At 39.7% G+C, this 12,054-nt stretch overlaps 1 protein-coding gene across 36 annotated transcripts in view; it reads left to right on the top strand.

Annotated features, from left to right (window-relative positions):
- Window positions 1-12,054, top strand: part of DLG2 (discs large MAGUK scaffold protein 2) — a 1,026,767-nt gene that overhangs the window by 914,538 nt on the left and 100,175 nt on the right. For all 36 annotated transcript variants that reach the window (XM_030042410.1, XM_030042403.1, XM_030042402.1 and 33 more), the window contains one exon: window positions 11,169-11,283. In XM_030042410.1, coding sequence (XP_029898270.1) covers window positions 11,169-11,283 — 115 coding nt within the window. The remainder of the gene's footprint in view (window positions 1-11,168; window positions 11,284-12,054) is intronic.

The raw sequence follows: 12,054 nt of genomic DNA, 5'->3' as shown, positions 1-12,054 counted from the left end.
CCTGGTTACTCCATCACAGAATATTGGAGAATTGGCACAGGGAGTTGGAAGGGCCTCTCAGGTACCTATTCATCTACAGATAGTGTTTTATCTGGAAAATGACACCTACAGTGTCCATCAGGAAAGGAGAAAAATGAATTATGTTCATTCAACAGATCTGGAGATGCGCAAGTCTCTCCTCAGTAGTATGTAGAAGCATACTTTAGAACATAGCTTTAGAAACAAAACAGGGAGGTAAATTCAAAATGGGATAAAAAAGTAATATAGTATAAACTGGCAAATTTTCTTGGTATCAGTCTTTGACAATACATTTAATTTTTAGAAAGAGAAATATGATTGATGTAATATGTCTGATTTTTCAGGAAGTCATTTGATATTGCATGATATAGGACACTGCTATTTAAACCAGTGAAGACATAGATTAAACATTGTAACAAGGATAAAAAAGCCAACTAAAGGAGAGGCAAGCATACAGGAAAAGACTGAAACAAAGATTGGATTCTTTATTTAGCAAAATGGAGATTAGTAGGTGAAGTAAATGTAAATCTGTCATGAGAATCAATATACAATGGAAAAGAGCAATTTACACAGCGGAACTGTGTTGGTGCAAAAGCCAGTAAGTAGGCTTCAGCTGCATTTAGTTAGAAGAATGAGTCTAACCATTTGAGGACTGGAGTCTGTGTGTGGTCCTACAACAGTTATGAAATGCCAAAACTTAAGAAAGTATTTGAACAGTTTATGCACCGTATTTTAGGTTTTGATCTTCTGTAAAAGTAGGAATTGGGCTTGATTAAGAAGACCTTATCCAGCTAAGTCTTTTATGCCATAAAGGTGGGGTTCTGTGGTTCTGTGAATGATGAGCTCAAGAGTATCAGCAGTAATTGCAAGGCATTTGTTGGTATTACATTGATTTTTCAGACATTATTCCCATTTTACATGATCTGCTGCTCAAGTTAATCGACATTTCAGAGCATCCAGACCATCAACTATAGCCTCCGTGTCTAATTAGTGGCCAATTGCACAACATACATGTTTGCAACCTAGATATCTCGTTGCACAGTACTCAAAATATTCCTTATAATAAGCTAAGAGGCATGCAGGGAACATGACTTACCCTGAGGTAGTATATGTATTTGTCTTGTTTAAATTCATTCAGGCTTGTAATGTGCTCAACCATTTCCTATTACCTGTTTGTATTAGAAACGGTAATCCCCCTTAATCAGGAAGCTCTAACAAACTAATACAATTCTGCAGCTGCTCTCAATATTGCCTCTTAGAAAAGATCAATACACATGTGGGAATGCTTTTATCCATTTAATTTTTAATGGTAAAAATGGATAGTTTTGTTTCCAGTCTTTGCTCAGTTCTTTTTAATTCAATAGAGTGTCCCAGACAGCCTTAGGAGATGGCTGAAGATACCTTTGTCTGGAAAAGCAGCACAGCTCAGTATAGGAAAGTGAAGATTACAGGGGGAGGTAGTTTTTACCCAGCAGATTTTGAAGTCAGGGAGTGAATCATTTATTAATGGCATTATTCAATGTAAGCAAATGGTGTTAATCATAATAGCAAAACAGTTCAACCCAACAAGCAATATCCATGTTTATCTGGTTGTATTACTGATGGTCCTTCTGATCTCTGTGCTTTCGCTAGTCTGTAAGGCTATCCTGTTATATGAATAATTACATCAGGTAGTATTGGTATTCTTGCTACTATTTAATTTTCTCCTTTAGCTTATAATTTTTAAATGATTTGTGGGTTGTGGTTTTGAGGTTTTATTTACTGTAGGCTACAGCTTCCAAGCTCATTTGTGGAATTAATAAAATCACATTATCTTCCCCACCACTCTATATTCGGAAAGAACCTTTTTTTTCCCAAGCCTCTTTCAGGAACCCCTTTTTTATCTCTTCCCACTCCAAGTATATCAGAATTTCATGGAGTATAAGTACAAAACTGGCATATGATGTCTTAGCTGTGAAAGTTTTCATGTAAGTTTTCTTAGAAATTCTCTTGGGAGTTTTGAGCCCTGATTTAGCAGTGCCTTTTTTTTTTTTCATTTTTGTCTGAAAATCAGGCAGGTCAGACTGGTCTACATTTCCAGTTTTATTTCAAAAGGATTCCTGCACAATTCCTAGGCAGGTCATGTGTCTGCTTAGTCACTTTAAGTCATTATTGATTCTGGAGATGATGAAGTAGGATTGTACCGTTTTCCTTTTCCCAACATGGTTTAGTAGAAGGTGGCATCTTCCGCATACTACGGTGCTGGGGAAGATACCGTCTACGCCAACCTGCTCCCAGCTCCACATCGCTATATCCTGCCCTCTTCACATTTCCAGGCAGTTTTGTGATGATCTGCATCAATTAGACTCAGTCAGGTTAGCGTAAATAGAGTAAACGGGCTAACCCAGTTTATTCTTATTAAAAGGTATTTGGGAAAACTCACCTGAGCTGTGTAGCTCATAGGCGGGGCACTCAGGAGACTTTGGGGAGAAGGAAATTTATAAACAGCTGGAGGCAGGTTGGAATCATTTACCATGAGTCGGTAAAAGAGGAGTATCTACCCAATGTAGATACAGGGTTAGGCAAGACCACCAAAATGGCTTCCCAGTATTGCCATGCCAAGGAAACTTTAGAAGCGGTCAGCTCTGTATTTTGTTTCCTCATGTCAATTCATGTCTTTAAGAGGTGGAAGCAGGCTAAGCCAGCATCAGCATTAAGAAGATATGGCTGATCAGTACAAAATGCTCAAGTCCCGAGAAATAGAACTACACTTGACGAAAAGCAGAAGCAAGAAAAAGCAATGAAGCAAAAATAATAAGTAACAATTGCCCAGGGGCAATGATTTTGGATGGGGAATTGTGGAAATTGAATAAATGTCTGAAAATAAGATCCTCCACCACTACCCTGAAGCGGCAAAATAGCTAAATGAATTAGCTTAGCTATTAATAGAAAGTAGGTTTTGTTACTTTGTTACTTTTCAGTGTCCCACATAAATATTTGTTGAAGAAAGAGGATTCCAATGCAGGGCAGCTTTTTTTCACCTTGACAGAGTCATTTTGTGCCTAAAACAGCAGAGATATCTTGAAACGTTTCTGCACTGTACAAAACAGTAACTCCTACAAAGCTATCAAGGTTAATGAGATATACGCTGCTCTGCTGGGCAAGCGTGGCTGTGCAAGTTGGATGCCTGGGGTGAAGTGATGTGTCCACCTTGTCCAAGATTTCACACTGTGCTGCCAAGGCAGACCATGTGTTGTGATACGGTTGTTTCGGATCTGACTCTCTGCTCTTTATTTGCCTTGCCCCTCCTTGGGCATGTGTACGCACAACATTGTCCAAGTTGTTAGCTCGGTGTGAGCCTCGGGGAATTTGAAAAAGTGCCACAAATAGTCCTGGTTAGTTCAGGGGTACATCAATTCAAATAAGGGGGGGGGGGTGTAAATTTTTGAGAATACAGTAAAATTCAGTGCACGAAAAAGGTTCCCAAAATCTTGGGAGGGGTTGTTTTTAAAAGCTATTGAGTTTCTTGCAGTTTTCTTCAATGGCTGGAAGAAGCTGCAAGAAATTCCCAGCTGAGAAAGTCCAGGCTGACACTTCGTAAACCAAGGAGAGGCTTTAAGGGAACAGGTAGAATAACACCTCAGTGGGATACATAGTCCCTGTCACTCACTAATAGCTTGATTTATTTTAGTACATCTCTTTCGTTATGAGGCATGAATTCTCTGAAACTAAAGCTTCTAGAGACTAATTTGTATTGGAATTATATTCCCCGTGACTAAGAATAGAGCACGATATTAGTCTCCTGAACGTATCGTGGGAGGAAGATATCTTTTCAGGTGTATTTATATTCACAACTAACACAGTATGAGGGCTGTATCTAATGGTGCAACAGATGGAAGAAGCATTATATTCAGTAATAAAGCAAATGAAAATAAAGTTAGTGGTGATGTTTAGGCAATGAGGCCAACTACAGAACAAATATACAGGGTGAAATTTTAATTAGAAGACAGGCTCAAGTCTAAATACCTGTATATTGGTAAAAGAAGACAACCAACCAATATCAAAGAACAAAGACATTAATGGTCCTACTGTGCTGAAGTTTTAAAGGCCAAAGTAATGAGTAAAATCAGTAAATATGCCTGTGTCGTTATTTTTGAAAGGTTCCTGAAAAGGTGTGTTGAAAATATTCCAATAAAAACAAGCAGATATATTCAAACTAATAAAAACTAATAAAATGTAAATGTATCTTCCCTTCCCCAGTATTGAAATCTGTGTTTTTCATTTCCTTTGAGTGAGCTCAGGGGAGTTATATGACTGATAAGAAATAGCAGCATAACTTGTTCTGTTGCTCAGTGCATCATGAATGGAGCAAAGCCTTTTGAGCAACACTTTCTCCAAAAAATTATGCACACTGTTGCGTTGCCTATTGATGGCATCAGAACTGCGTGCATTTTTTTCCTGTCAAGTGATGAATTTAGCTGATGTTAAATCTAATTGATTTTTTGGACTTACTAAAAGCGTAGCATTTGCCATACAATAGAAGATTCAAAGCCAGCCTTTTCCAGAACTATGTCACTGGCAGTGGCCAACATCAGACATGGCAGAGCAAGATACAAGAACCAAAGGTACAGTGAACTGTACCTAAACATAGTATGTTTGCTTGTGTATTTATTTCTGCAGACCACAAAGATTTTTCACCATCATTAACCAGTTATGCAAATGCTTGCAACCTCAACTCCTAATTATCTAAAAACAGTAGTCAGGGTACTTTTAGGAAAAAAAAAGACTCAAAATAAATATTAAACAAACATAATTGTAAACAGAAGACATAAAATACTAGCCAAAAGTATTAGCAGTTCACATCTTTTTGCACACTCTTTCACTTTTTATGTGTATTACAGTAGTTTCAAAGGCTGCCAGAGCTGTGGGATGCTAGGCACCTGGCAGGCATAGCCAAAGGCACAATGTTAATCCAGCACCCATATCCCTGCCTTAGATGCCGTAGGATGATGAGACTTACTCTTTGTGACTCACCCGGGTTCACACTGTAAGTCTGCGGAAAAGCAAGAATCAGACTCAGTCCTCTGAAGTCTTGATGCTGGTCTGCTCACCTTCCTCTCACCTCCATGTGTAAAACAGTGGTGACTGTACAACACTGTGGGCAAAGGGCAGAAATGGAAAACACTCACTGTAGGAAGAAATGTGTTCTTCTATTATTTTAAATCTTAAACCATTCAGCCAAGACATCTGCTAAGATGAGGCAGAAGGGAAAAAAAAAGATTTACATAAGTAGCATAAATAATGTTACCATAATAATAGTATCATGCACATTACTATCTCAGATGTCCAAGGCAATAAGTTCATGACTTGCCATAGCGGCATACAATTTGTGTTCCCATAAACAGAACAGAAGAAAATCTCAGAAGGTTGAAGCTGGCCTGGATCCACTGAAATTATGCCAAATTGATACTGATGGAGAAGCTGGTCTGGCAGCTATTCCTTTATTATAGTGTCTAGAATTATTCAACATACCCTTTTTGAGATGATAAAATTCTGTCTCTAACTAATGCCTTCCTAGTTTTTTTGGTTTGTGTTTTAAGCAGTGTAGTCTGTTAAAATTGGACAGTTCGAGTTTTACTTTCCTTTCACCCTCTGACAGACTCCAGGATATATACGCTGCCTTTTCCAACCTCCCGTTTGCGTTATAGCCATCAGCACATCACCATTTGCTGAAGCGGGTTAGAGATGCATTATTTTAGAAGCACAAAAGCAGCAAATTGGGAAATCTGTTATCATCTAGAAGCAAACAGTGATGATCCTGAATTACACAGGAAAGCAAATTTTGATACCTGCTGACAGAAAGAATTGCTATCTCTCTAAACGTGCCAGCACTAAAAGCGTTCAAACTAATAAAGGCTTGGACTGTGACGCTAAACTATTATTTTCACTACTGTGTAATATGTCAGCATTTCAGTTGCTATACTATACTTTACTTGTAGGATCAGGGCTTTTTTGCTATCATGTTCTCTAAATTCAATCAAAGCTACAATCTTTATAATAAACTTAAAAGTGAAAAATAACAGTAATGTAGCTTTGTAAAATTCTGCAACTCTTTCTCATAGAAAAGGTGCAGCATATTTATTCATTTATCATAGCTATTCTTTACTTATATGACCAAAAAGTAGCATCACGCCATCAGATATAAAATCTCTCTCTTTGCTATTTTTAGATTTAGAAAGGATTCGATTTTCACTCTGATTTTCTAAAAATTTCTTGAGGTTTGGTTTCTTGCATTCATTTTTAGTCTCTCAAATGCATCTAAGACTTCCAACAGCTTTCTTGTATGCTCAAGTATAATAGCCTTTCGGGCCATTTCTGAAGTGAGCTGGAGAATTTGAACCTAAAATTTCAATATACTGCTTATTTTAATTGAAAAAGTCCTTGTTCCATGTATATGAAAGGACTTAAGTCACAGCAACACTCATCCCAACTCCTTAATGTCTATGTATCCACCGCGGGTCTCACAAACTCATGATATTTTCCTCCACAGCATGTGGAGAGGTGTACTCAAAAGGGGGATGGGGGGGTTAAACCAACTCCTCCCCACTGTATAGGTACCCACCTGCACAGCTGTAGAAGGGGTGGCAGGATTTTAGGTATCTAAATCACTTCAGCAGGAAAAATGTTGGTGTCTGCATACCCTCAGATGCCAAAGTGGATTAGGCAAGATTTTGTAGATCATAGTCTTGATCTTGGCCAGCTAAACTTGAAGTTTCATTTTAAGGGTATTACTGTTAGAGTTTGGGATGTTTTTTTAATGAGGCTGGCCATTTATCTTGCTTTGACTTCTCAGTATGTGAACTAAGGAGAAGGTTCAAGGTGTTCGAAGATTACGCCCAAATGTCTATCCAATCCTTCCAACATGTGCAAGTGCTTTGGAAAGTCAAATGATTGCATTGATATTCAAAGGTTAGAATATGTGTGAGACCCAGATATAGCACTTGCCAAGCTGTTGGAACAAGGCAGAAGGAAAAACACCGGCTCCCTGTCCGCATATTCAGGCTAATGAGTCCTGTATGAAGCAAACGTCAGTTGTTCAAACTGGTGTCTAATTTAATAAATACACTCAGTTTTGGCCTTGGTTGGGCTTGGGGACAATTCACGCTGTAGCAATTCAAGCTGACTCTTTTCTCTCTCCTGACTGCCCAGAATGTTGAGCAGAGCCAAATTTAGAAAACAGACCTTTGGGAAAATGGGCACTTGCTTGGGGCAGCACGCAGAGCCCAACGTGCCAATGCCAGAGCCCTGAAAAATGGTCTTGCTGTCCCTGCAGCTGGGCCGTTCCTCATGGCACCAATCTCTTCTCCCACATCCAGCGGCACGAGCTCCACCTCTCCAGGATTAGCGAGTTGTATCAGTATCCTTGGCATCTGCCTACGCTGCCGTGAGCCCTGAGCCAGCTCTAACGCGGAGTATGAACAAACATCTCCCTCCATCTCACGTGCCCTCTTTCTTACAGCAACATTTCCAGAGCCACAGGCCAGCACAAACCATTATATCATCTGGTCTGACTCCAGCAATAATACAGGTTACAGTTTGCTCACTCATTTCCCTTTTAGTCTAATGCATAACTTTATCAGTTTCTTAAGCTACCAGAGTTAGTTTGTTAGATCATTAGTGAATCAGGCAACGGGTAGGACCTTTGCAGATGGATTTTGGTAAGTCAAATTTGGCAAATTTCATTAATGATGCACTCCAGCAGCAATACGTTCTTTGTTCTCCCTTTCTTTAAAGGGCATGAAATTAGTGAATCAGCTTTAACTGTATTTCTTGTCAGCATGTCACAACCTCAGTGTCCTTTTAATTGTGTAGGAGCCTTGAAAGTGTGTTATTTAGATTCAGTACTGAATTTGAAGGAAGCGTGAAGTGTTTTTCTGGACTTCAGCACTGCCACTTACTCACACCTAACAAATGCAAAGCTATTAGGAAACAGCTCCTCTGGAATGACCCCATCTATAAAGAAGTGTTAAGAAAAAAGGACTTTTTCCCACTGGGCAGGAATACTGTAGCAGTTCTGACGGCAGAAATGGAGCATCACTCTTTTTCTGTTCATGTTTCAAATGCAGCCATCACTGTAGTATCTAGGCATCAGTAAGAGAACTAGGAGGACTGAGATTAAAGAAGCTGATCTGAGCTGGGTTAAATACTACCTGCATTGATGGCCTTGCAATCTTTGGTCCAGGCATTTGTCAGGAGCAAGGGACGGGTTTACATTTCAGGTTTTTTTGATGCATAAATATGAAGGAGGTACTGTGGGAAAATATAGACCCATAAATTTGGTTATTTTAAAATTATCTGTGTATTTCAATCCAAAGGATAAAAACCATGTCAAGAACATGAAGTAACAGAACTATCATTATTACTTCAGTATTTTTTAATACCATGCAGGGAGCAGGAGCTTGAACCCTGAAGTTCCATCACACACTTATTAGACAATTTTTAAGATGTGTTGTGGCTTCAAAATGTCTTCCAGAAAGAGAGAGGTTATTAAATTCAGAATAAATTTAGAGTCAGTTAAAATCAGTTAAATTACAAGTGTGCTCTGAAGTCAGAACACAAGCTATAATACCATCATCGGACCAAGCTGTAGTCATTCGAGTATCTCATGAGCTGGAGTTCAGGTTGCAAATAGCTGGATGCTGTGGTAGAGAGAGTCAGATTTTCAATCCTTTCTTCTCACTCTCCAGATCGGTGTCTAAATCTGGGAGTTACTCCCACACCTCACATACAGAGTCTGCCTGGGCTATGGTTGCTTATTAAAGGGAAAGCTGCCATTACAGCTGCTCTGATGTAAATCATTCATATCTTTGGCCTCGCCCAGATGTAAAACATCAAAGAAGCTGAATTACACTGTACGTTTACTGTCTTCTTCAGCGTATCCACCACACATGAAAGAGACCTAGTAACAACCCTTGAAATTGTAGTATTCTGTCTGTATGCAGAGGACCGACACTATGAGGAAGAGAAATGCAAGCTTTTTGTTTTTAAGATTGCCTTTCCTATTTGCAAGAAGAAATGTTAAATTTGTTATAATGAAATATAAGTTAAACAAAGCCTTGCCTGGAAGATGCTTATTTACTAAATAAATTCTGGAGCGGGGGAATAGAACAAATGACTCACATAGAACAAACTTAAATCCTACACTGGGATAAACACTTCAAAACTAAACTCCATGATAAAAAATGACACAGGTTTGTAGGAGCCTTAGTTCCGCTGAGGATTTGGGCTTTTAAATCACTGAGAAGTTTAAAGATGTACTCTAGGTGAAAGAAATGAGCAAGAAACAAGCTACAGAATAAATCTGAAATACAGTCTGCATGTAGGAGTGTCTCTTCTCCTGACATACAGAATTTCAGCTGCAGTCAGTGAAGTCATAGGTATGTGGGAAGACTGAGGAGTCATACTACAGCAGTGGTTCCCAGCTGATTGGCAAAGTAGCCACTGTCACTTAACAGACTCAGTAGGTAATGCCAAAGAAGCTCAAAGGAAAGGGAGTTAAAATGCATCAAGTAAGAAGAAGAAGAAGAAGAAGAAGGGAAAAAACCAAACACAAAAGCCCAAATCAAACCATTCTGCTAAGCTAGTGTCTATGCAAAATGTGGGATCTTGGAAAGGTCAGATGTTATTATCCAATGAAAAGTTAAAGGGCACTGAATAAAATGAATTAGTTGTTGTTCCAAAGTATCTAGACATTCTGGGAACAGAGCCAGTGTGAACGGCAAATGATCAAACAAAAATAACGCTGAGATTTCTGCTAGGAGAAAATGAGAATATTGCTGTCTTACAGCATTCTCACATAGCTCAAACACCACCAAACAGAGAGCAGACCAATAGGTTATAAATGCACAGTAAAGATTTATTTGCTTAAACTGAGAGGTGGTGTGATCTGGTGGGATGTACCTCCATCCTTTAAGGGAGGAAACCTTGCTTGCTGGTTTCACTTCTGCTCCAGACTTGCTGTGGGGAAATTAGACCCTCCTTTTGAAGCAAGCAGTGAAATAAAATATTGAGGTGCAGGGAACAACTTTGTCTCTTTACTGGCATCAATCTGCAACATCTTACTCTCCAAAGTGTCACTGACTCACTGAAATGGATTTTGTACACCCCCTCAAGTTAGTCTTCTAGTTTGCGTTGGTAGATTTCCCAGGTTTAGGCTGAATTATGACTCTGTTGCTGGAGTATTGCCTTTAGGTTGTTGGTTTCAAGGAATTAGAGCTTGTCTCCAAAACTCCAACTTTTCCTCTCGCAAACCAAAACTCAGTCCCTTGGGTCACACAACGAGCAAGGGGAACGTGCCAGCAGGAGGGACCGTTGACCAGGCTGTACGAGGGATGTGTCCTTTCAGAGAGGAACCTCACCAAATTATACAATTCTGGCTGAATCCTTGCCCCAGCGCTGGTCCCATGTTGCTGGTCAGCAGGTCATAATGTTCTACAAAGCTACCAGCAGAGCAATGGAGGAGAACAAGGTGTGGGAGGTGGTTTTGTGCATTCTTATGCAGCTCAAACAGGTCTGGAGTTTCTGCGATCACTCTCTCTAAGACCGAGCTACAGCTCCACCTATTTAAAAGAAACAGAGCCCAATCCTCAGTGGGCTGAGTAAATAAGGTGGCTTATTGCTCATACAACATTTTCACAGCTGCTTCAGGGATAATTAGACTTTGTTATATCTCCTTCAGTTTGGTGGGATTTTACACTAAATGCTTGACTCATTAGTAACTTCAGTGCATCATCCCGCTGCCCCTAACAAGGTATCTCATTGTTTGGAAGGAGGAATGCTGTGGTGGAAAACTGCTTTCAACATCTTTTTTGCAGACCGAAAGATATTTGGTAACACACTTTAAACCTCCTTTCCTTTCCTGCAACTGCAGGAGAGAGGGTCTAGCTATTTGAGTTTTCAGATAATCAGTGCTGAAATGTTCAGGTACCACAATAAAGAGGGCATATATTTACCAAAGATAATATATTAATGCAAGGCTCTATTAGACCTCAATTTTCAGGACGTGCCTTACATTCGTTAATTTAATATTAATTTGCATTTAGCAGCCCTAATGATTATATAGGTCAAGAAAACTAAAATACCTTTATTCTCTGGGGTTTTTATCTCCTTAGAGTACGCTCGGTTTGAGGCAAAAATCCATGACCTGCGTGAGCAGATGATGAATCACAGCATGAGTTCTGGGTCTGGCTCCCTGAGGACTAATCAGAAGAGGTCCCTGTATGTCAGGTAAGCAGAGAGAGCTTTCTCCTGGGAACATGTCGGCAGCCTCCTTGCCTATGCCCGACTTGTGTGCTGTGGGTTCAGCAAGGTGGGAAAGAAGTTTGAGAAACTGCATTGAATTGAACTGAGAAATGCATCAATCTTACAAGCTCAGCATCATTAATGCGAAAATTGGATAAAGCCCTATTGCTTAATCCAATCGTTTCAAGCCATTTGCAAAGAGCATTATACTTTTATAGTGATTTGGTTTTATGAGATGAAGATTTCTTACCAGTTGTCAGCTCTTTTGATAACCGAGATGGATATTGTGGTGTAGTGACGCATTGCGTTTCTCTGTGAGGTCTTGCCCAGACATGGAATGATTGTTCTCATAAAGAGCACTTTTCCCCCAAGACCTTGTTCTTACAAAGCGAGGACTATTATATGCTATTCTAAATGCATGACAATCTGCTGCTATCCCCTTGTATATGTTTACCCTTCTATCAGTCTACGCTACAAAGAATTTCCCATCTACCTAGCAAGATCAAAGATGCAGAGGAAATGCTAAACAAGCTGATGTACGTAGCTTAAATGGGGTACTGAATAACGTAGGAACTGCCTAACCGTGAGCCAGGCGGCAGCAGTGGTTATAGTTTTGCCTTGACTGTGCAAGTCTATTGCCGTAGTCATTGCTGGATGAAAGGCTGGGTGTTGCCCTATTGCCCCTAGCAAAGTTCTAGCTGTCACTCATGCCTTTTGGGACTCAGGGAGACTATGGGAATCCGTGCTGAATATTTT

The sequence above is a fragment of the Aquila chrysaetos genome, chromosome 19, assembly GCF_900496995.4.
Source record: "Aquila chrysaetos chrysaetos chromosome 19, bAquChr1.4, whole genome shotgun sequence".
Lineage (NCBI taxonomy): Eukaryota > Metazoa > Chordata > Aves > Accipitriformes > Accipitridae > Aquila > Aquila chrysaetos.
The sequence above is the reverse complement of the archived record's forward strand: the minus strand, read 5'-3'. Positions and strand labels throughout refer to the sequence as shown.